The sequence below is a fragment of the Pleuronectes platessa genome, chromosome 23, assembly GCF_947347685.1.
Source record: "Pleuronectes platessa chromosome 23, fPlePla1.1, whole genome shotgun sequence".
In the NCBI taxonomy this organism is placed as follows: Eukaryota; Metazoa; Chordata; class Actinopteri; order Pleuronectiformes; family Pleuronectidae; genus Pleuronectes; species Pleuronectes platessa.
Genome location: NC_070648.1, coordinates 15,076,596 through 15,101,541, shown reverse-complemented (window position 1 = coordinate 15,101,541; position 24,946 = coordinate 15,076,596). Strand labels below are relative to the sequence as shown.

The 24,946-nt window shown below is 41.7% G+C and overlaps 3 protein-coding genes across 6 annotated transcripts; all 3 read left to right on the top strand.

Moving 5' to 3' along the window:
- Positions 1 to 963: 963 nt before the first annotated feature.
- Positions 964 to 5,383, top strand: LOC128430101 (RNA-binding protein 4.1). The gene is made up of 3 exons (XM_053416066.1): positions 964 to 1,237; positions 1,998 to 2,427; positions 2,783 to 5,383. Exons 2-3 carry the CDS (start codon positions 2,016 to 2,018, stop codon positions 3,526 to 3,528), a joined length of 1,158 nt encoding a protein of 385 aa, XP_053272041.1. The 5' UTR covers positions 964 to 1,237; positions 1,998 to 2,015; the 3' UTR covers positions 3,529 to 5,383.
- Positions 5,384 to 6,095: 712 nt separating this feature from the next.
- Positions 6,096 to 11,193, top strand: LOC128430100 (RNA-binding protein 4.1). 3 transcript variants are annotated; one of them, XM_053416062.1, is made up of 3 exons: positions 6,096 to 6,451; positions 7,748 to 8,171; positions 9,365 to 11,193. In XM_053416062.1, exons 2-3 carry the CDS (start codon positions 7,766 to 7,768, stop codon positions 10,216 to 10,218), a joined length of 1,260 nt encoding a protein of 419 aa, XP_053272037.1. In that variant the 5' UTR covers positions 6,096 to 6,451; positions 7,748 to 7,765; the 3' UTR covers positions 10,219 to 11,193. The 3 variants fall into 3 exon arrangements, with proteins under 3 accessions (XP_053272037.1, XP_053272038.1, XP_053272039.1); XM_053416063.1 differs by lacking the exon at positions 9,365 to 11,193 and adding an exon at positions 8,265 to 9,355 and having other exon boundaries at positions 6,117 to 6,451; XM_053416064.1 differs by lacking the exon at positions 9,365 to 11,193 and having other exon boundaries at positions 6,122 to 6,451; positions 7,748 to 9,355.
- Positions 11,194 to 12,617: 1,424 nt separating this feature from the next.
- On the top strand, positions 12,618 to 23,835 carry sf1 (splicing factor 1). Of its 2 annotated transcripts, none has more exons than XM_053416058.1 (12): positions 12,618 to 13,026; positions 13,591 to 13,719; positions 15,497 to 15,572; positions 18,375 to 18,527; positions 19,234 to 19,323; positions 19,415 to 19,598; positions 19,756 to 19,871; positions 20,035 to 20,142; positions 20,239 to 20,434; positions 20,543 to 20,819; positions 21,030 to 21,194; positions 22,516 to 23,835. In XM_053416058.1, the coding sequence occupies exons 1-12, from the start codon at positions 12,768 to 12,770 to the stop codon at positions 22,842 to 22,844; spliced, it is 2,082 nt and encodes a 693-aa protein (XP_053272033.1). In that variant the 5' UTR covers positions 12,618 to 12,767; the 3' UTR covers positions 22,845 to 23,835. The 2 variants fall into 2 exon arrangements, with proteins under 2 accessions (XP_053272033.1, XP_053272032.1); XM_053416057.1 differs by having other exon boundaries at positions 20,540 to 20,819.
- The last annotated feature ends 1,111 nt before the right edge of the window (positions 23,836 to 24,946 follow it).

Here is a 24,946-nt window from a genome sequence, read left to right as displayed (position 1 = left end):
TGCGCAGCAGGAGTTGTGCGCAGCCCTTTCAGGGTCCTGAAAGGGTTCAGTTTCATCACGTTCCACACTAGAAGTCTGGAAATGTCTCGATTCTTAGATGCATCACGATGTGGACTCATCGATGAAGAGACTGAACTCAATGACTCATGAGGTGCTGCACCTTTGCCAGCACCTCGGCACACAAAACACACTGAGGAATTAACTCAGTCTTGCCAGTGACGGTGAAACCAAACTGCAAATAGCTCTCCTCATATTTGCAAAGCTTTGGCTTCTTCGCAATTGCCGCAACGGTTGCCTGACTTTTACGAATCAGAAACTTGTCCATGGTTGTGTTTGTTAGCTGATACAGTGTGTGTGATGTTAATAAAGTTGTAATTGCAACGTCGTGGTCTTGTGAGTGTGTTTGTATGTGTGGCTGGGAGCGACCTGCACACGAATAATGAATAAGGCAGCGTAGCCCCGGCGCCTGTGTGTGCTGTCCGCGACACACACAATACTGTTCAGGAAGCCAATGCAGAGCCGCGGGTTGCAGACCACTGTCTACGGTGAAAGGGCGATTTGTTTACTGCTCCGCCGTTAAAGAGATGCGGACGTTAAAACATTGGGCGCGCCACACAGTTTGATAATCACTGCTCTATACAGTGGATCCCACCCTTGTCCGTTCCATTTGGGAGACCCAGAGGCGAACTGTCCCCCGCGCCCCCTCCCCTTCCCCTTTCTCACGCAGCATCAAGCAGGGGCGCTGCAGTTGCAGGAGGCGCCAATTTGCCAAGTACACACACAGTGATAATAGAAAACCGCTTCGCGGGCCAGATTACTTTTTTCTTAATTTATTTTTTAAGTGCTCGTGCCGCCCCCCACGTGACAAGAAAAGGTGCCGCCCCGGGCGGCTGCCCGGTTTGCCCCTGCCCAAAACCGCCACTGCCTGGGAAATTAGAACAATATTTTAGTTTCACTTCTGCTCTGTCGCCTTTGTGACATGTATCTAGCTGCACGTGTTCCTTATTCGTAAAACAATATCTTCATTTAAGTTCCAAATTGTTTGTGGACTACATTTGAAAAGTTTTAGTTATTTATCATTGTGTAGGGGCTGAATGACTCCAACACGTGGTGGCGGTAGAGGACCCTCGACGCTGGTAGCCTACAGCATAAATCTAGAAAAAAGGGAAGAAGAACCATCTGCAACAACGCCATTTCACTTTCATTCATTTGTGTCGAGGCCTACGTCGGTTTACTGGTGAGATAGAGATTTATGCTTATTAAAAACGGTTATATATACTCGAGGAAGTTGATATATGTGACGTTCACTGTGACGCTTTTATAGATGTTCTCGGTAAACATATGGGCTGAACTGGAGGGCGGATGTTTGCCCGTAACTTGTTAGCAAGCTAGCTAACGTAGTAGCTTCCTGAATACATGCATCTCTATCAGAGCGCCATTACACTGACATACTGACGCAGTGCGAAGTGAGCACTGTTTACTTAATTTAACGAACAGTGAGATCAGATGAGTTTATTTTTCTAAGCAATGTCAAACACAACGAAAACTCTTAACAGCGCACAATATGGCTAAGCTAGCTGGTACAAGTCGCTAGCTTAGCCATGTTTACGCTACGCTTGCTAACGTCAGAGAGATAATGATTTACTTAGCCAATGTAAAAATACATGTTATGAAGTTGCATACGAATGGACAGCACTTAGCTTATCTCAGTAACAAGCAAAACATATGAAATCTAAGGAAACAGCCTTCTAACCAATTCTGTCTCTAATCTGTTATAATGTTATGGTCGAAAAAGTGCATTACAGTATATTCCAATCCAGTTTTCTCTATTAAGGAAGGTGTAATAACAGCAACTATATATTTTGCTCTGCCGATCACCAGCCCCATAAAGTACACAATCCAAAATGAACATGCAGTATAGAAACTGTGCAATGTAACTACTAATTATTGGTTGTGGTTATTCCCTTGTGACTGACATATCATTTTGAATCCACCAGGACACCGCAAACTTCATCATGGTGAAGATTTTTATCGGCAATCTTGCCTGCAACACCACACCCGAGGAGCTGCGCGAACTCTTCGAGAAGTACGGCAAAGTTGCGGAATGTGACATCGTCAAAAATTATGGGTTCGTTCATATGAACAACATCTCGGAAGCAGAGGTGGCCATTCAGAACCTCCACCAACACCAGTTGCATGGCTGGCGTATGAACGTGGAGATGAGCAAAGGGAGGCCCAAGTCCACCACCAAGCTGCACGTCAGTAACCTTGGCGAAGGAATCACTTGTGATGTTCTGCGGGCAAAGTTTGAAGATTTTGGCTCAGTGGTGGAATGTGACATAGTGAAGGACTATGCATTTATTCACATGGAGCGAGTGGAGGATGCCATGGATGCCATCAGTAAGATGGACAACACAGCCTTTAAAGGTGAACTCTCGGGCAGCAGAACATTTGTTGTCTTTACTGTCTTTAGATTCAAATTTGGATGCTGTTCTGTCGCTGTAGAGCTCTCAGGCCTAGTAAAATCCTCTAGCTCATTTCATTTACACAGAGAGAGAAAGTTTGGATAAACTTTGCCTTCATTGCAGGTGGACTGAAAGTAATCTCTTGTAACTTTGGCACCAGTGACTGGTGAATATAATCATCTGCACATGGCACTGAAGGTTATTTCGCTTCGCCCAGGGATTGCCGGTCAAATGAATTTAACGTGTTTTATAGACGGTAAGAGCCTTTTCGTATCAGAATCCTACGGTCTCATGCGTTTCTTCTCTCTCCCTACAAGGCAAGCTGATGAGCGTACAGCTGTCCACCAGTCGGCTTCGCACTGCCCCGGGAATGGGAGAACATACCGGCTGCTATGTCTGCGGGAAACATGGTCACTGGTCGAAAGACTGTCCAAACGGTCGGAGCGATAGCCACGGTGATGACGAGAGAGGTCACAGCGGCCGGGCCCCCCCACGCGGTCCCCCAGGTTATGGCAGGGGCAGCTACGGAATGGCCCCACCTCCAGGAGCTGATTACATGGGTGGCTCTGAGTATAGTCAGGGTAGTTATGCGGGTGGTATCCCTCCACCCCCTCGCAGGCTCAGTGGCTATGGCTCTGAGCTGGGGGATAGATATGGAGGCAGGCCAGCAGGCTCCTATGCTGACCGGCCATCACCTTATGATCGTGACCGTCTTTATAGCAGTGTTGACTATTATGAGAAGTACAGAGCTCGGCCTTATGGCTCAAGCTATTTCGAGGATCGTCGCCTGTCTTATCTCCCCCCTCCCCCACCCCCCCCTTCCTCCCTTTCAAAGCTCTCCTCCGGTGTCGATCCGTACGACCGTCGGCCACCGCCTCCACCTGTAGCGGCCGCTTCAGCTGCCGCTTACTATGCACAAGACCGCAACCCGATCGGACGAGTACCCGTCTCTGCGGCCGGCTACACCTATGAGCGCACACGGCTGTCACCGGTGTCCTCCAGGAGCCCCTACGCTACTCCGCGACCCAAGGATCATTATGCGCCACGTTACGCGCCTTACTAAAGCCATGGTGCCAAGGTGAGCTGCATAGTAAACATCCAAGACAGATTATTTGATTTAATGATAAGGGGACATTTTTATGTAAAAACATTTCTGCTCGGTTTGCACTGGGATCTGTCTAATTTGTTAGAGGCTGAACCCTTTGAGGCTGTGCTGCAAATATTTAGGGATTAACACCCCTTTCTGAAAGGGGATTGCTTTGCTCTCTTTGTAGGTCTATTTGTGAACTGCGGGACTTTTCTTTTGCCGTAATATCTTCGATCTACATGATTCCATCTATCTGCGCAATGTGCAGCTAAGCATATGAGATGCGGAAAGTTTGGAAATTGTGTTGGCATCTTCAGGGCAACTGAGAGGCCAGTTGCCTGCAGCTGAATTGTCCTTCCAGTCACATTCACATATTCTGTTTTCAATAAGGATGATGGTGATTAGAAAACTGCACTGTTAAACATTTATGTTGTATAAAACAATATTTTTTTCACTTGTTCTGCAGTTTTTCAGCTCAGTTTTTAGCCATGTCTTTTTTTTCTTAACCGTGTTTGTTCCTCACGCTTTGCAAATTGTTTAATTGAGCAAATGTGAATTGCTTGGATTTTGTTTTTCACTTAAAGAAAGCTGGATTTATACCTCCATGTAAAGAAGCTGTGCCATACACATAGTCTATAAGATTACACAATTGGCTACACTACAGTTGGTGTGAATCTTCTGAAAAAATAAAATACGGCAGGGTTGAAGAAACCATGTGGGAACAGCAAGAATTGCGATTGGCTGTGGGATTGAGTTTTTTCCCCACATCTTGCTGATTCTGATGTAGATGGGGAAGACAACAATATGGAAGTTAAAGATGGACCCTCTGTAAAGATTAATGAACATAAACTCAGCAATCCCATGGAAGAAGTCTCTTTATTCAGTAAGTCGACACATTGAACTCCTTTTAACTATTTGCATTGACTATAAATCCAGCTGAAGTGCTTTTGTTCCTTTTTTAATATGTAAACATTTGACTTTATTTTCCAATTGGGAATCAGGTTAACCCATGTAGTATTATGTATCATTTGCTTGTGGTGCAGTATAGCCTCATCTTACCCCTCAGCACACGTCTCATTTGATCCAAGTCAATTATATGGTTGTGGATAAAGAGGAAAATTTGTATAGAATAATCTTAATCTGGTTCGTACTCTCTGACAGCTAAAACCAGTAGTTTTCCCCTGAGAGGGTGAAACACCGAAATCTCCCTGGTTTGGGGTGTACAACCAAACTCTGTAGAAAATGAACGGAGAGTGATTCACACTGAAGAAGACAACAGATCATTGAATCTATATCCATGTAACTGACTTGGCTTTGTGTTAATTTAGGAAACATAATATCACTGACTATTTGGGAAAGGTGCTGAGTGAACAAATTGAAGGTAAGAAAAAATAATCTCAAACATTCCAGCCTCTCATTTTTTCAGAGTTGCAATGTGTTCATAAAATATACATATATATATATATAAAAAAGAAATAAAAATGGTCAAACCAAACCAGAATATTGGCTGACAGGCATTGTGCATCAAATTAACAGTTTTCTTCCCACTGAAAATAATACACACCCCATCAAAGGTAGGGTTTCAGTGTGGGGTGGATGTGTGTTGTATACGTATTAAAGCTAAAGCAGATACAGAAATGTGAGGCAGGGCTTGGGCTGTACAAGTCATGAGGTACTTTCTTTGTTAAGGGTGCCTTTGTAAGTTTTGAATATAGATGGCTTTGGAGTATGTATTTTTCTTACTAGCTGTGGAAGTACCAGCATACACAAAAAAAAACTAAACTGAGTATGATTTTTAATAAAGCCAAAATAAATTTGGTCTAATTTTGGACATTTTTGTTTTTGTGTTTTTGAAACCATGTTTAGTTTTGTCTAACTTTGGTTGTAGGTGAAGCAGGACTGCGCTTGCACGTTCAATCATTTGGAGTTTTTTGTCATGAAGATCATAGTTTTACAACTTAATTTTCTCCGTGTTAAATTCAGCTCCATGGGAAATGTGGATGCGTTTGTTTCACAATTTCAATATTATAATTTACACAAGTGGAAACCCATGTTTGCTGACATTAATGTAAGTCATTAAAAATGATGCCACAAGCAGTAGTGCTCTGATGTGGGTTTTCAGTGTTAACCACATGGAAAATTGCTTCAAACCAGAAAGAATTAATACCCATCGCAGAACATGTACTGTAATAAGTATTATGCTTGTTATGCTCCCATCTAGGGTAGGAGCGCAGCATCAAAGTATTCTTACCCAGGGGGAGCCCAGGCCAAAACAAAAAACAAAAGAAACCTAACTCCACAAAGTACAATCTAATCAGCCGCAAGCCACCGGTCACAATTGTCTGCGAAATGAAGAAAACCTTGTAAAACATACATTTTTTTTAAGGCTTTTTTGTATTATCGTGTAAATAAATCTAAGGCTATAACTACTCAATAGACATGAGGGCAAGAATTTAAACTTAATTTCAAGCAATCACAGGTTTTACTGGCACATTCCCTGAATTATTGCAGATGTGACAGTGATAATCTGCCAAAAATAACAAACTCCATGTAACAGATGTCACATTCACTCCAGCTAGAGACAAGAATGGGGATTTGATGACATGTGGAGTATAAATTTGCCCTCTATAGAAACAACTGGTTCTTCAGAGGCGTTTTATTTCTTACAACCAATTATTACAGAGTAGTAACACTGAAGGTACGTGCCCACGACCATGGCTTTGCGGGCACCTGGGTGTGCTTCCTCCGCAGAGGAGCTAACAGTTAGCCGCAGCTCTGTGTGTAGCACTGTGTCTGCCTGGTCACGAGCCGCTAATGTAACGTAGCATTCGTCACTGGGTGAAGCAGCAGTCGCCATTTCATCCTGCGAGGGTCTCAACACACAGTGCAGCTGCTGAAGGTAGGACATATGGCACCGCGAAATGAATGCAACACAAAACGCTAGCTTTGCTACGAGAGTTAGCCAGAGCGTTTTAGTTTGGAAGGGGAGGTAGAATGAACTTGGCCTCTTTCATTCATACGTGATAAGCTAACGCAGAGATGTACAATGGGCGTAAGCACATTAGACGTGGGGGTGCATGTTACGTAACTAGATCGAGTGAAGCAGGGATGTAGACTTCTGCGCCAAATGCGCTTAGTGAACCGACTTGGTTAGCTCGCTGCGGCTAATAGAAGCGAGCTGCTCGTCCTGTCAATTGACAACGTGCAGGCGATAGGTGCGTGATCGTCTGTGTACAGTGATCACAGATACTTAGGGTTAACGCGTATCTGGCTCTACATATGCCACTAGGGACATGAGCACTATTCAACAAAGTAGCACACGTCTGCAGATTGTTCCGTTTGAGGCCAAAGACAAGTGAGGATTTGTTGTTAAAAAGTTGTTGCCTTTGCATTTAAGGTACTCGGTACAGGGGTCAATGAATCACTTGTCTCCATCCATGCTAACCAGTGTCAGTCCGATCCAAATCAACTACACATTTAATACCATTCACCGTTGGCTAATTTGCCCCAGTTATTTGGAGCTGCTAGATGTGTGTACAGGTAAACCCAGTTTAGCAGGGGGAGAAATGCAGGTACCTGCAGTTTAAATGCAGCTATATCCAAATATATTTGTTTATATACATTCTCCATTCCTGGTTTATAACCAATTGTAAACAAGGTATGTACTAACTGGGGCATGGAATATTGGAAATTACACTTGTCAACCATATGTATGTGTAGACAAGTTTACTGGCTTCAAACACAGTAAATGTTCAACTTTGTGCATTTGTTTAAGCATGCATCACTTTTTTAATTGTTTTCTCAATGCATGTGCACACCTCTCCAAATTCTATTTATTTCAATTAACTTTACATACACATATGGTAAGACAGAGCTTGTCACATAGATTTTAAACCCTAAGTCAAATTATCTATGATTCAGTGGGTTTTTTTCTCCCTCAAAATATAAATGACTGTGGATATTGTCACTGTTTAGTGGATATCCATTGTTAGCAGGTTTCATTAAATCACACAACATATTATGGTTGTGATCGTTTCAATGCAATTTGCAGAATCGTCCATGAATAAATGTTAATCGAGGTATAAACTTTTAACACATCATTATTAATATTTTAGGCCTAAATTAACTGATCCATCTCTTGATTGCCTCAGCAGACTTGTGTTTCCAATAATCTTGATTTCCTCTCCTTCCTTAGTGACCTGGCAGCTCCAAAATGGTGAAAATATTCATTGGGAACTTGTCCGCTGACACCACATCAGATGAGCTACGTTCTCTCTTCTCCCAGTACGGCAAGATTTCGGAATGTACCATCGTCAAGAACTTTGGCTTCGTGCACATGGATAACAAATCGGAGGCAGAAGAGGCAATCCGCAACCTCCACCATTATGAGCTAAATGGCCAGCCCATGAATGTAGAGTTGAGCCGTGGCAATATAAAAGGATCCACCAAACTACACGTTGGCAACATCGCTTGTACCAACCAGGAGCTGAGGGCTAAGTTTGAAGAGTTTGGTTCCGTGGTGGAGTGTGACATAGTAAAAAACTATGCATTTGTTCACATGGAGCAAATGGAGGATGCCATGGAGGCCATTAATCATTTAGACAACACAGCTTTTAAAGGTGAACTCTTGGGCCGGGCTTAATGGGGACCTTTCCCTTTATCACATATATATAGTATATAGAATATTTAATCATGTTCTTGTGAATTGACAGGTAAGTTGTGGATGTGCTTCAGGTGAGTACAAAGAGAAAGATGAAGGGATATTGGTAAGCTGAAGAAAGTAATGCTGACCCAAATACTTCTCATTTTAAAGCTGGTATCCGTAATGTCGTTGGTAATATCCGTCTGCTTAGTACATTGTAGATAAACACAAATAGACACTTACTGCAATTTATGATTTCCACCGCCGGTCAGTTTTATACTAGAAGGAAGAAACTATCTCTGTCTTTTAACCAATCAAAACTCAGCTGCATCCAGTAAGGACAGGATGTACACCAAAACTGTTTATATTTCATATGGTCAACATGCATGTGTTTCTCGGTGCGGTCATTGATTCGGTGCTCTCTGAAACGTGGACAGATTATGGCTCAAATGACATTTTCTGCGTCACGCAGATGCAGAAATGATCATTTGAGCTGACAAACTGTCAACTTATTAAAATGTTATCATGAGGAAGTTCGGATTTCAAGCTTCCTGGCACTCTTCTGTGATAATACAGACGTTTTTGTTGTACTGTGGCACGAAAGATTTTCTGCATTAAATGATCATAAAATCTGATATCATCTGAGTTACTGAGTACAGGAAACTCAAACTGCTAAAGCTAATAACAAGAATTCTAATCTTTTCTATTTGTTTGTCTTTATTGGACACATCCATTAAACATTCCCAGTGCTGGTGAAAAGGGGAGTGCAGTTTTGAATTTAATAACTGGTTGATCGTCCTTTGGCAGCAACCAGCTTAGATCATTTTTATTTCAAATAGATTGTGTTGGTTCATTGTAAATGAGTTCACAATGCAGATCATTTCAAAGGGTTTGGTCAGTTCTTGTTAATGAATGAACATCCGTGAAGATACAGTTTTTTACTGCGGAATGCAAATAAAATTTGAAATGTTACGGATTTCAGCTTTAATAACTGGAATGTCTAACCAATCACCAATCATAGGCCATGTTTTATTGTTACATTGGCGTATAGTGCAGATTTTTTCCTTGACTGACGGATTATGGGAACTTTGTATACCAGACAAGAAATGTCAAATATATTATTTGGAATAAATGCAGGCATAAGTCCTTATTGAGTCTTTTCTTTTTAAGGCAAACTGATGAGCGTGAAGCTTTCGACTAGCCGCCTGCGTACTGCGCCGGGAATGGGAGACAGATCGGGTTGTTATCGTTGCGGGCAGGAAGGCCACTGGTCCAAAGAGTGCCCTCTAGACCAAAATGGCCTCCTCAAAAACGGTTCAGAGCCAGAGTCTGATGGATACGATGCCTCGAGATTTGGCGGGCGTGGTCACGACAGTGGTTATCATCCAGACTTCACTGGTGAACCCGATTATGGTGGCGGCTATGATCCTGTACATGCTTTTTCACGGGGTTCGGGTCAAAGCACAATGGCGGGGTACAGAAGGGGTGCGGGCTATGAGAGTGCAATGAGATACGGGCCGCACCCAGGTTATGGCATAAGCGCTGCTGCTGATCATAGCATGGCTCGGATGTATGGCAGCGAGGTGGCATACCGGAGCAACGGTTCACTCTATGGCGCGGTACCAGCCTACCCGATGCGACGGTCGCCTTACGAGGAAAGGGATCTGTACGGTGTTGTGGACTACTATGAAAAGTACAGGGCCAATTCTTACGGAGGCAGTTATTTCGAGGAACGCGGCGCCGTCCCCTTGCCTGCTCCATCAACCGCCTCCATAGCTATTATTCGGGACCGTCTGCCCCCCTCTAGCCTTGACCCATACAAGTGCCCTCCCCTCCCTCCTCCACCAGCCCCAGTCTCCTCATACTATGCACGTGACCGGAGTCCGATACGGAGAGTGCCTGCTGAGGCAGATGGATACGCATTTGATCGTTCGCGCCTTTCCCCGGTGCTGACCCTCCCAAGAAGCACCGCCTATGAACATCCTCGGGATCCCGGTGCTGAGCGGACAAGATATGCATACTAATCGGTGTCCCATACATCAAGATAGGATAGCCCAAGTGCAATTGGAATTACTAAAAATTAAATGTTACACCGTGTCTCATTGGTAATATCAGGGGGAAAGTCAGCCCTGCATATTTGACACGTGTTGGTAGTGTGGACAAGGTGACAATAAAGCATTCCAATTTTCCAACAGCTAGAATTCAGTGGAAATGGTTGAATGCACTCACATTACGCTGTGATCTCATTCCAGCTAATGCTACAAAATGTTGAGCAACTAATGCTCAGTTGACTTCCGTTCATCTTCCTATTTACATGTTGTGATATTGGTGCAGTTCTGAAATGGCGTAGTTTAATGTGAAAGTGCAGAGACTGAGTTTTTCTGCAACCTGGTTGATCCATCCATTCTGTAAGAGCAACCCCCCCCCCAGGGATAGTAGTTGTATGTTCATACAATATTTATGATTCATTCATTTAATAAAAACACATCAAATTAATGCATGGTGCATGTTTTAGAGGTGAGTCTTAGGGTTATGTTTATAACATTTTATGAATTATTTACAGCAGCATCTTGTGTATTTCTGTCTACTCATTTGTATTGATGTAAGTTGACATTGTTACTGCATATATAAAGCAATTGCTAAATAAATCTCAATACCTTATGCCTCATCACCTACATTGTTCAATGGGAGGGGTGGGAGTTAAATGTCAAACCTGTACAAATATGGACCTGCACAAAAATGAAAAATTATTATACTTTTATAGTTGGGTAATATGAAACTTATTTGTGAAATGATGTTGAAGAACTTTCCAAGCTGCATTTTGGTCTTGTTTTTTAGTAGTCAAATCACTTGTATACAATTTATTTTCAGTGCTGTGATAAATATGAGGCTTCAAGCTTTAAACATATGTTTTAGTTCCATGAGAAATGACCTCAGTTCCTTGTGCTGTCTGTCTTGATTTCTAACTATTGGGTCAAAATTAAAATCTGTTTAAAGACTGTGAGTCGTTTGTGTGTTGTACTGAATAATCCGGTATACTGATCCATGTAACTAATGCTCATCAGTTGGAATTTCGATACAGAAAGTTAAAATTGGAAGATTAGCTCAGTGATCGCAACCACAAGCAAGGGACGCTTAGTTGGTGTCAGGTTATATGAAGTAAAGTTAAGTTGTGTGTAAGAATCATGATAATAATAATGAACACGTAGTCGTGTGTTCTCTTGCAGGGATATTCAATCTCCACATGACACTTTTTTAAATCTAAATGATCTGCTCTCTGTTCTTTTAACTTTTAACTACAATATCACAGTTCTGATTCAGCTGATAGAATCAACATATTCCATCTGCAGACATGCCCACCTTCTGGTGAGAAGACGACTGCTGCACCCCTTCAGCCACAGCCAGACACTAGGCAGTCCTACTGGCAGATATTGTTGTTTGGTTAAATCCCATTCTCCAAAATTGTATTATGTATACGCTCTCTGACAATGTAAAGACATGGTTTTCTTTTTAATGTAAAAAGATAATTCTGACCAGATAAGCTGAAATATTTACAGAAAATAGGTACTTTACAAATTAATGTATCTGATGTAAGTCATCTTTATGGGCAGTTCTGCTATGTACAGGACATAGGCGGTATAATTCAATTTATCTTAAGTATACAGAACATGTAAACAACATTGAGATAGTAAAACACAGTATGCTTTTAAAGGGCACACGGTTTATAGGATGAGAGTTGTGCAAATGGGAATAATGCAAAAATGGATCATTGAAAGAAATATAATGTAAATGCACAAGATATGTAGTAAATATCAGTTAAAGGTGGCAGCATTTATGGTAAAGTAAAAAGTGAAGTGCATGTTCTCCATGTGTACAGCGACTTTGAAAGCCCTATATAAATATGATGTATTATTATGTTCTCATTGAAAAGTATCTCAGTTAGATTCAGTAACAGTTCTTGTTATTAAAACACCGTGTTTATGTTATTTTATTTAGCGTTCAGTTATTTGAGCAGTAATTATTGACTATATAATTCCAAATCTATAAACAAAAAAGACCCAACTCCAAACACTGGTAAAAACAAAACATCTAAAGTCATGTATTTTAAAGGAATTTAATTTTATCAAAATAAAAAAAGACTCGGACTTCTTTTGTTTGGTAATGACATTTATAATTACACTTCTTCATTGTAAATAGAGTTTTTCTTGGAGATTTTTAAGGAGTCGTAGATTTGTTGTGTCGTGGATGATTTTCTTTTTCTGCCTGTTTCGTCAATCACAAGCAAACGCAGGTCGGATATGGCGTCACGACTACGTGTCAGTTATAACATTGATAGCCGAATCAGCCAATCAACATAGATAATGAGGATCCAGGGGAGTGTCTTAGCCTGGCCAATAGGAATGCTTTTATTCTACAGCGGTTCATCCTTTGTGGTTTTCTGTTCGGCGCCATTTTGATTGAAGAATTGTGAGTAGTGTCTACGGCGGATGCTCCGTAAGATATTCTTCCACTTTAAACCAATTTATACCTGAGTCGACTGACGTTTTACAGAAACTTTGCAGTTTTTTTGAAAATGGCCACGGGAGCAAATGCGACTCCCTTAGGGAAGTTGCACCCCAGTATCGGCGCTAAACGAGGATTTGACGCTGGGCCTGGTTCGGGGAACGGGCTGATGCCTGTACCGGGGCCACCCGCATCCTTCCCTGCGATACAAGCTTTCCAGCCTCCGATGCCTGTCGCAACTTTTCCACAGCCACACCAGTTCAGCCCGGCGCCAGGGTTTTCGACCCAGGCTCCACAACCACCGCCGGGGGCCGGACTAGTAAGCCCAGGTAAATCAACGACCAACGCATTATCCCGCGAACACAACAAGCGCTTGATGCGGCATGGGTTAATGCTAGCTAGCTAGCTAGCCAGCTATTGTAGCTAACTAACATGGCCTGACATCAGAGGCCCCGCGTCATTCCCTGCACGAAATGGAGAAGACTGCCAATGTAAATCGATAAATTAATATAAGTGCAACATGAACGTTAGTTTGTTGATTTTAGAGATTTTTTTTATCATGATAACATGTGTCACATTGAACTCAAATCAAAGGCTCAGCTAGCCACATGGCTGCAGTTCAACTTTTCTTGTATCATGAGGAAGTTAATACAGAGCTGAGATGTAAGTTACATGTTTAATGAGTAATATAATCCTTGACGACTCCACTCTGCTGTTTCGTTCAAATTTAAAGGATAATATGTTGAGCCCAGCTTTATGGATCGTTACTGCTCATCGCTTGTCAACTCCGCTGTTTTGCAAGGTCATGTCAATTGGGGCTTCAATTGACGTTCATCCTGTAACGTGCGTCGAAGGTGCAACCAATATGCACTAAATCCCCCGTTTCTCGGTAGATTTCGGTAAGAAATCCAGGAAGAAGAGTCGTTGGAGCAGCGAGACGCCTGACCAGAAGACGGTCATACCAGGCATGCCCACTGTTATTCCACCTGGATTGACCCGGGATCAGGAGAGAGCATATATAGGTAAATGTTTATTAATTATCTCTTGTTAAAAAATGTCACTGAATTGATTTAAAATGCAATTTTGTTATGTCTCATCAATTGCATCTGTTTGAGGTTGTAGTTTTCTTACTTGATGCATAACAGTGTTAATGTTACACGTCTGTGCTGTTTGCTGCGTTCCCAACAGCTAGAACTCTTTAAAGGCACCAACAAGATGAATTAGCAACTTTGAATTACACTTTTCATCTAATCACTGTAACATTTCTGTGTTACACCAAAAGTGAAGTGTCTAATTCTGCTCCAACTGTTGAGATGAAGCAATAGCTTCTGATGCATAGTGATTATAACTTGATGTAAGGTGGCAATTAAGCTTATGTCTCTTTTAACCTAGGTAAATTGGTTCTGTTGTGGTGTACTTACAGTTTGCATACCATCGGGCACCCATTAGCAAGAGGAGTTTGACATAGATGATTAAACACCACTGCTTGCTGATATCTGTCCTGAACTGCAGGTCACTGTTACATGTCTTGCCTGATCCCTTTACACATCATCAGTAATGTTCCTGTGCATGGAGAGGTTCCTCATAATGTTCTAACATGCCAAAGTATGCTTCTGTTTATATTGGTCCAAGTGTGAGCAATGCTGCTTCAATGGCAAAACAGTCCATCATATTTAAACTATTCAACCAGTTGGTTTAGTGGGCATATCAAATTGAGAAACACTGTCATTGTTTTCTTAGTTTGGCCTGTTAAAAAAAACTAAAAAGGGGATCATATGATTCCAGTTTTGTACTACATATGCCTTTCAGCAGCAGTGTAGCACCAACACACTGTCTTCACAGGCCCTCAGCTGGGTGTTCTGAAGCAAATGAAACCTTTTGTCAATAACTGACTTTGTTATTGATGTTCACTCATTGGTAATGGTTGTACTTCCTTGGTATGTAAACATTCATCTGTGCCCACCTCTCCTTGTCATATTTATCGTTTCCTTTGCTCATGTAGTAGACACCCTAAAATGATCCAAGGGAAACATTTGAAGATGCAATTTCTGTTAGCCACGATTCACAAACCCCATATTCATCTCTTTAATCCAGAGTAATCATTGCAGTGATCAGTTAATCTCTGTTTGGGGGTTATTTTCAATACAATTTTCATGATGTGCATGAGATGACAGATTGATTTATTTTTTCACTGCCTTCAATATTTAAGAATTGTTTCTTTGTCACTGCAGCCCCTCAGTATTAGATCTATGGAGTGCCAAGAGCGACGGTCATCACCCGTTTTCTTATTGAAACTTGGGGAAAAAATAGACCAATCAGTGATTTATATATTTTTTAGACCAGCTGTGTCCTTAAAATGCCAAAGCCTCTTAACACAATATACTACAGTATCTGAAGCTCCGTCTCCTTGGAAAAAAACCTCATCCGGTTTTAAAAATGGTAAAGGCATTTTTAGGAATCACAGTCTAGTCCTTTACTGACATGTTGCCATGTTTATTCATTGTCTGAGAAAAGGTTAGTCCTGTTTGTGCTAATGTAAATCTACCTCTAGAACGTATTGGGTAAATCTACCTCTAGAACGTATTGGGTAAAAGCCTCATGTCTTCAGAAATGCCTTAGTCTTATGAGATGTTCATTTGCTCTCCCTTTGTTTTTCTAAACAGACTCACCATTTGTTGTTTTACCTTAGTAATAAATGGGACAGTGCTCTCATGTGTAGAGCGTTGTCTCCCTGATGTTGTTGTGGTAACCACATTTCTCTCCATCCTTGTTTTTCTTTCCTAACCTGAATTCTTCCAGTCCAACTGCAGATTGAAGACCTGACTCGTAAACTGCGTACAGGAGACCTGGGAATCCCTGTTAACCCTGAGGACAGGTCGGAAAACGATTAAACCCTCGCACAGTAACATTTTCTCTACCTTCTTGACTTTTGGAAGAAAAATGTTGATTTTCTGTATATATGTGGTTGTTAGTCTAAATCACAAATTGTATAGTAATAAGCTTGTAGTTAGTTTAATTAGCTATCTTCTAATTGAAGGGCAGTGTTGTTTAAAATGTTAAGTTAATGCTCTTAGCCAAAACCTAATGCTAGAGGAGAATTGATCTACATTATTATCTTTATTAGGTAAATTAATGAGTCACTCACTAGTAAGCAGACATCTTTCTACATATACTGGGACTGATATCAGTGTCTGTAATTTTTAATAAGGCTTGAATCAAAATTTCGATTTTCTGAAAATACAAGTGCAACATTTGGACACTAATTAGACAGCTGTGTTGTGAACAGCACCAGAACTGCAGCCTGCAGAACGATTATATACTTTTAAAAGCCTGTCAGTAACGGTTTCAACAAAACATTATCATTATAACCTTCAAGACTGTTTGATTAAACTGCAATAGTTTCAGATACTAGATCATAATTAACTGACCAATTGGTCTGTGTTTTACTCCAGGCAGTGTACAATTTTAAAAAAAAAAAAAAAAAAAAAAACACACCAAAAATCTGAAATTTTCACTCCATGAATTAGTTTTTGTTTCTATATATATTAAATTGAAATGGGCAGAATTATAATTTGCTGTTAAAATGTAGCTCTTCTGCCTTTTTTAAGTACTTTATATGAACAGAAATATTGTATTTTAAAATTAAACATGAATTTCTCCTTGACTGTGGCAGAAGTAGTTGACCTAAAGAAACACTTAATGACGGGTTCACTTTCTGGCTTTTTGGGAGGTTTTAGTAAAATCTCGTCTTCCTCAGAGGAGGAAGAGGATCATAGAAACTACCATCTCCTGAAGAAGATGGTGAGTTCCAATTTTAAAGCTTTCAAAAGCTAGCAAGTTGACCTTGAGTTGAGTGGTCTCTTACTTTTATTGATTTGTCAGATAAATGTTTACAGTTTGGTGAGATCTATGTTAAACCACAGTCAAGCAAAGTTAGAATCTTATGTATTTGAAAGCCAAATACATTAGGTGAAAATAGTTTTGCTGGCGATGGTATTCCAAATAGAAAGGAGTAGACTATGAATGCTTTGGGAACCCACTCTAGGTAGATCAATGTGAGTTGAGTTTAGGTGTGTTTTAGGTAAAGGCAAAAAAAAAACAAGTCTTAAATATTTGCACCTTTCATAGTGGACTATTTGCTATTTAACTCGACAGGTCAGTGGAGTTGTTGCTTCAAATTTAGCCTCCCAGTTTTTACTGCATGAAGGTTCAAACCACTGCTTGATTGTCTGATGTAGAGTTCTGTGTGAACCTATGAATGAATACATGTACAATGTATTAAGGTTTTCCTCTGAAACAGGCTTGGGTTAACACGCTACTTAAATTGTTTTAATGACATCATCCGGTGTAAAAATTTTCGAAGTTGAAATAGAATTGGCTCTTTGAATATAATTAATTTAATTTCATAATTCAGACTCATCAAGTTTTTTAGCTTTTCCTGACTTGCACATTGGAAATTATATAATTTTGACAGTGATGACTTGTGGCCTTCACTGTGCTATATCAGTGATCAATAGGTTTTTCAATACTGATAACTAGTTCTCTCGTAACAGGGCTTAACATTTCCACCCAGGGGGAAGGAAAAGTGGGGGGCGTGTGCCAGTTTTCAGTCTGGACTTTTGGGGTGCCGGAGACGCAATAGCTTATAACATAGTTTCCATAAGGATCTGTTCCCACAGGAAATGGCTTGCTCTCATGAGTGTGTGACATTGACCTTTGTTAGCTAGAGTCCCTGCCGTCTGTACACTGCATAGTGTTCCTCATCATAATCAGACATTTCCACAGCAACCAAAAAGTCGATTGCAGAGCTGCAGCACTCTTATAAATCACTCCCCAATCTAATGTGACAGAACCAACTGGGGGTGTTTCAGGTTGTCACTGTTGGAAGTTTGAAGCATAAAAGGAAAAACGTTTTTTTCCCCTCTTCACGTCACATGGACACAAATGTGGCTCTCAGGTGGGAGAGCATAGGAAAAGGTGGATATCTAATCTTAATTCCTTTTCTCTAACCCAAATTACCCCACGTCAACCTAACCCTTTTTCAAGCACAGAGCCTCCTTAACGCCGCAACACAGGTTTTCAGCATCCAAGGGGAGGTACGGACCTCTTCCGCAACGTCAACACCAAGCAACTCTCAAAGACAGCGTTTCTGCTTAGGATTGCGAATTTTGCTTTGGTTCCTTTTTCTTACCTCCAGCTTTCCTTTCTTATAGGCCAACAATCCTGTATGCAGGTTTAGTTATGGCCATTCATTTGTTTTTCGTTTTTTCTGTGTGGTTGATGCCCCTACACTGTTTTGGGTTAATTACCGCTATACAGCTTTGGTTGCCCCCGTTTTACCCTGAATTGTATAAATTAATGAACTCTACCCTTTGAAACGTCAGTGCAGAGTTCCCATATAATTTTATTTTCCTTTTAGTTTGCTCTTGCACTGGCCCTTAGTCAGTCATTCTTTCTGAGATTTATCTCAGTAGATCCAAATTTCCGAAAATGTCTATTTAAATTTAACATAATTTCTCAGATATATCATTACCTGTTGATTAGAAATTGCTACTGAAGAATTTAAATTTCTAAAGCTTTAGTTAGCTGTAGGAAGAGTGTAATGGTTAACCTGCAGAGCTCCAATTCTAGAAAGGTATTGATGTTGTATTTCCTGTCTTTTGTCTGCCGTTTTCAGGTCTCCCTCTCCGGAGCCCATATATAACAGCGAGGGCAAGAGGTTAAACACCCGTGAGTATCGCACAAGGAAGAAGATCGAGGAAGAGCGCCACTCCCTCATCACTGAGATGGTTGGACTCAACCCTGACTTCAAGCCTCCTGCAGACTACAAGTAAGATTTATCTGTGTTTTATAAACATTTTCAGCTTTCTGCTATCATAACAGTCAGTTTTAATTAAATAGAATACAACCATTGGCGACAACCTTTTTAAACCAGTATCTGGTTTTAATCAGATCAATGTTTATTAGGGCTGTCACTTTTTTTGGGGAACACAAACATCGAGGAAACCTGTAACCTGTATGACCTGTTCGACTTCAATATTTAAAGTCTCGAAACGCATCAGACCAGCTGAAGTAGTTTATCCTTATCCAGCAAATGGCGATCACTGTCAGTCTGACCTACTGTACACCCTCTTGATTTATCAGTCATGTAGGACAGTAATATTACCTCGTCAGGAAAATGGAGGATACTAGCTAGAAAAGAAGTCCTAAGCAGACCGTCATGATACCAGAGCATTGGAGGAGTGGTGTGTGGACGCATTTTGGCTTCTATACCGTACCAGAAAAGTAATGTTCAACAGCGAGACTGTTTGTCGGCATTATATGACAGCCTCACAGTAAATCTGTGGTCTCAAATGTTAGCAGCAGTTTAAGGGAGGTTGGGAGTTGGATTGAATACATTTGAACAAATTGTGTCCAGTCAAATTTTGTCTATCTTGATATTTGGGGAAAATGTACAGCCCTACTCTATCTGTGACCTGTACTGAAAGTATTTAAGTAATCTTAGTATATGCTGATCTTGTATCTATTTCTTGCAGACCTCCAGCCACCAGAGTCAATGACAAAGTTATGATTCCCCAGGATGAATACCCTGAAATCAACTTTGTTGGTCTGCTAATTGGGCCACGGTAAGTTGGACTTAATAATGCTATCACCATGCATGTTTTATAGAATATAAACAAGCTAGCTAATGACCAAGTTTCCCTTTTGCTTCACCAGTGGTAACACACTGAAGAACATTGAGAAGGAGTGCTGTGCCAAGATCATGATCCGTGGTAAAGGTTCTGTAAAGGAGGGGAAGGTTGGCCGAAAGGACGGACAGATGCTACCAGGGGAGGATGAGCCTCTGCATGCCCTGGTCACTGCAAACACAATGGAGAATGTCAAGAAAGCTGTGGAGCAGGTTAGATAACACCAGTGTGCGGATTATATTGTTCCCTTTCAATGATCCATCTTTGTTCAGTGCTTCACACGTGTGAACATATCTGAATTTATCTCTATACATGGAACATGCCTTATGACACGTATAATATGTATTGCTAATAGTGAAAAATTTACAGATACGCAACATCCTGAAGCAAGGCATCGAGACACCTGAGGATCAGAATGACCTACGAAAGATGCAGCTGAGAGAGCTTGCCAGACTCAATGGCACACTGAGGGAAGACGACAACAGGTCAGTGAACATGTCTCACAGTGGTGGATCCGCATGTACATTTCAGTGATCAGATCATTGGTGATGGATGTGGAAGTAGGGGAAAATACTAAGTTATGGGCAAAGTCAACTCTGCTTTGTGTAGGCTACAGACCACCAGTGATGATTGTCTCTGTTTCTTTAGGATCCTTCGTCCTTGGCAAAATGCCGAGCCACGCAGCATTACCAACACCACCCTCTGTACCAAGTGTGGTGGAGCTGGCCACATCTCCTCTGACTGCAAATACACCAGGTGATCCCTTAAACAAGCCTCAAAACGTGGAGAAAAAGTCCAGTTTGGTTATGAGTTATGTTTTTGTAACGATGTTTGCTGTTTTGCCCCGTTTAGCACATTTGCTGCCCACAGAGCAACAGGTGGTGAGCCTCCTCAGTCGGCCCAGGACAAGGCTCGTATGGACAAGGAGTACCTGTCCCTAATGGCTGAGCTGGGGGAGGCCCCAGTCCCCACATCTGGAGGGGGACACTCCAACAACCAGGGGGGGGGACCTCGATCCTCAGGCCCCAACAACAACCAGCCACCTCCGGTAAGTTTGTGACTCATTTGATTCCATGCTGTGGTTTCCACAGAACAGTTTATTTTGTGACCTAATGATATGTGTTTGTGTGTGTGTGTGTGTGTGTGCGTGCAGCAGAACCGGCCTCCTTGGATGAACTCTGGCCCGTCTGAGAACAGGAACTACCATGGCATGCACGGAGGGCACGGAGGACATGGTGGGCACGGAGGACACAGTGGGCACGGAGGACACGGAGGACACAGTGGGCATGGAGGACACCACAACTACCCTCCACCCATGCCCAACATGGGAGGTCCCCCTCTACCCCCCAACCCCAACGGTCTGCCTCCCCCCTGGATGCAGCCTCCTCCTCCCCCCATGGGCCAGGGTCCAGGACCTCATGGACACCCTATGGGTAAGAGCGTTTTTAGTTGGCAGATGTTAAATGATTTTTAAGACATCACTGTTGAGATTTCCAGGTCCTTGATAGTCTTAAAATGCCCAGAAGAGTAATCTAGTTATTTACAAGCTCCTCAATGTGGCTTGATGAATGAAGATCATTCAAATTGGCAAGAAAGCAAACAACCTTTGGGACCATAACAACACTGTTTTTACCCCTCCATAGGTCTGCTGCCTCCTCCAATGGGTATGATGCCCCCTCCACCTCCTCCCCCGAGCAACCAGCCACCTCCCCCGCCTTCTGGTCCACTGCCGCCGTGGCAACAGCAGGCTCCACCTCCCCCTCCAACCAGCAGCATGGCAACCAGTACACCGCTGCCCTGGCAACAGAGTAAGAACCCACAAAAACTTGATAAAAAACCCGTCCGTCATACACTTATCAATATAAACACTACTGTATACTCAACTGTGGAATGGCAAAATGTATGTTGCATTGTTTTGTCTATTATATATGGTATAATAGTTTTCGCCAAAAAAAAGCCAAAACAATCTTTATCAAACAGTGAAATGGAAACAATGTTCTGTGTTTAGCATGAAGTGCTAAAATGGCCCTAACAATGGGATTGATAAAATTGCTTAGCAGTGGTACAGTCAGAAGACTAATTATATTAATACATTTTGAAATCTGAATAAATGCAGTTTGGTCATCAAAAAAGTTCAGGTCATCTGACTCTGGTAACAACTTAACATCACATATGCCGATTTCGAACATTTCGAACAGCTCTGGAGGATCTCTGGCGAATTTCAGTCTGGACTTTCTCCAGCGTTTGCCTTTCACACATGTACAACGCAGCAGGAGATTCTCTGCTCAGACGCATTCACAACAGTACAATTCTGCAGAACGTTTTTATTCTTGTGTGTGTGTGTCTGTCACGTGCTATAAACCTCATCACTCGCTCAGGGTGAATCCTATGAAGCATCTCCTGCTGTGTTCTTACTAGGAATGGGCATTCGATTAATTTGTTTTATTCGATCATTGGGAGAATAAACGATTGATTTTCGATAAATCATTAATATTTTTATATTAAAATTCACTATAGGCTATATTAAAATGCAGTGAAAATAGAAAAAACACAGCGCGTTTCCTCATTGAGATCTTTATTACAAGATGAACTCTTGTGGCAGTTAAACGGGATCAGTTCAATGGTTACACTTGAAAATATGCGCTGCTGCACTGGTAAGCCCCGATGAGAGAGCAGCAGCTATTCGCTGAGAGCTAGCTGGATTTGACGGTTCTCGACGTCTCAGTCCGGTTGTTTTCACGCCCTCCCTTTCCCGTGGACTGAGGGTCCGTGTGCTGACATGTAGCCGGGGGGCAGCGGAGGCTAGCTTCGGGCTGCTTCCTCGAGCTGCTAACATCCTAGCTGTGCTGCGTTCAGGGCAACTCGGATATTCCGACCTACTGCCACATAGCGAACATGCAATCGTTTTCATCGATGAATAAATAATGTCATCGACGAAATTCTTAATGATCAATTCATCGATCGGCGATTACGTATGCCAATCCCTAAGGCTTCTCTGGACTTTATAATGTCTGAAGCAACCATACTGGCTGCTCCTTCTGGAGCCAGATGATCTGATTGACAGAAGTTCTTTGGGGGAATAAACGTTACCGATGTCAGTAAAGAGTTAAACTCTATTTCTCCCTTCAGATACCACCACTACGTCCAGCCCTGGCACTGGCACCCTGCCTCCATGGCAGCAGCCCCAGCAGCCTGCAGTCTCGGGAGCCCAGCCCCCACCACCAATGGGTACCCCATCCATGGTGCCGCCTCCCCCTGGCGTCCAGCCACCGTTGCCCCCTGGTGCCCCTCCTCCTCCCCCTCCGCCACCTCCCGGCTCAACCAGCATGATGTATGCACCACCACCACCCCCACCACCCATGGACCCTTCCAACTTTGTCATGATGGGGATGGGGGTACCAGGCATGCCACCCTTCGGCATGCCTCCTGCCCCCCCACCTCCACCACCCCAGAATTAAGTCTGCGAAAGAAGAACCATCCTCCCGGAAGAGTTTCAACGCTGCAGCACATTGTTCTATTGTATCCAATGGACTGATGTTATATAGAGCAATTCTGTGTGTGTGCTCACAGAAAAAAATATAACCAGTGCTTTATTTTTTATTGATCCTTGATATTGTGAAGCCTTCTCTGAATTACTGAAAGGCTGTCAACTCAATTTGTAAACTTGTGTAACTTAGTTATTTTTCCTGTTTTTAAATTCACATTAGTACAAAGATCCTTGTGTGCATACAAAAGATGCTCCTGGCCACTTGTACTGCTGTTCTACAATACTTTGTCATCCTACTTGGTTACCAAATTAACTGCTTGATAACATTTATGCTGAATAGTCTCATTGCCTCAAATGTTTTAGTCAAACCTGAAAACATGACTTTCATTGGATTTAAGATATTGAACTTCAGTTTGCATGTTTAATTTTAAGCACCACATTTGTACTCCTGTCATGCTCCTTACGTTTGCTTTGAGTTGAATAAGATTAATATTTTTGTAATAACATGATGTGAAGTGTATCTTAGTTCTGTCAGAAAAACCTTTCTGTAGTACTGTCTCAGATAAATTTCCAGAAATTCCCAGGTTTTTTTAAAATTTATTTTTCTCTTTTGTTAATCGTCTGCATCTCAGTTGTGACACTGAGTTTGAAAAGGGGCTTTGGTGCTGCAGTCTGCTGGCGTCTGACCCTCTGCACTACTTGAATGTTGGGAATCTGATATATATATATATATATATATCCCCCTTTTTCTCTGCATCTCCCTGCTCTGATAAGATGCTGTGTGCAGTGTTTGTGTTGCTTCTTCAATGACAAAAGTATCAGTGGCCATCGAGTAATTGGAGGGGGAAAATTATAGTTTTACTCTTTCTGGAAATTAGTCTGTTGTGTTTTGGCCCTAGTCTGAATGAATAGCTGTTGAAATCTTGCTTGGTTTAGAATTAAACTGATCCATTTCACCTTTTTGTCCTGTTGTGCAGACTGGTCTCATTTCAGGGATATCCTTTTTTAGGCAAGGCCTTTTAGGCTGCCTCCTTCAACATGTTGCATAACAAGCTTTTTGTCTTGAGGGGTATTCTGCTTCTCAAGTCTCCAGAAGGCCTTCACTTAAAAGGAAATGCACAGTGTTTATAACATATTGTGCAAGTAGGTAGATAATCTGCTCATGTCCTCATCTATTGACACCAACAGCAGTCTTTGGGTTTACCTAATCCTGATGGAAGCAGTAATGCTGATAAGTATACTAATTTATTAAAGAGTCCAAATGTTTCCTGGCTCTTATTAACATCTCAAGATCATGATCACCGGATGAAGTTTGGTTAGTTGCCATTAAACCTACATGTCTTTATTCAGTACAACCACCTGTAGCCTACTTATTCTAGTTCTATATTTTGGTCCCAGCATGTCTAAAGAGCGAACTATTCATCATAAAGTGATTTATATTTTTACTCCAAAAAAATTGTAGTGGTTTGTTATTGAGTGTATGTTTCCACAACTGAGCAACCACACTGATGAAGACAAGCCTGCATATATATTGGTTTGATAGGGTGTCCGCGTATAATCAGTGATTTGAGTTTAAAACGATTGCAAAACATGTTATAGAAAATAAAAACAAACCAAACCGGGACTTAAATGTTAACATTAAAATGCAATCATTATCTACTCACCACTATATCGATGGAGGGGTGGGTGAAGTTTTAGAGTCCACAAAACACATTGGGAGTTTTAGGCGTAAACAGCATTGCAGCCAAATCCACAACAATTGAAAAAAAAATGTATACTGCTTGTTGGGTGTCAACCAAGTGTCCATAACCCCTAACTTTCAAATCCGACTTTAAACGTCATCCAACCATGTTTTTAGCCTTATTGTCTCTGTGTGATCCTCCGGATACATTTTTTTTATTGGATTTGGTTGCAACATTGTTTACCCCTAAAACTCATAAAATGTCAAACACTCCCCCCCCCCCCCCCCCCCCCCCATCGACATAATGGTGAGTAGATAATGAGTCATAAATATAGCCTTCACATATGGGGATAGTTAAAGCTATCTTTAATTCGGACATTAATACGATTTAT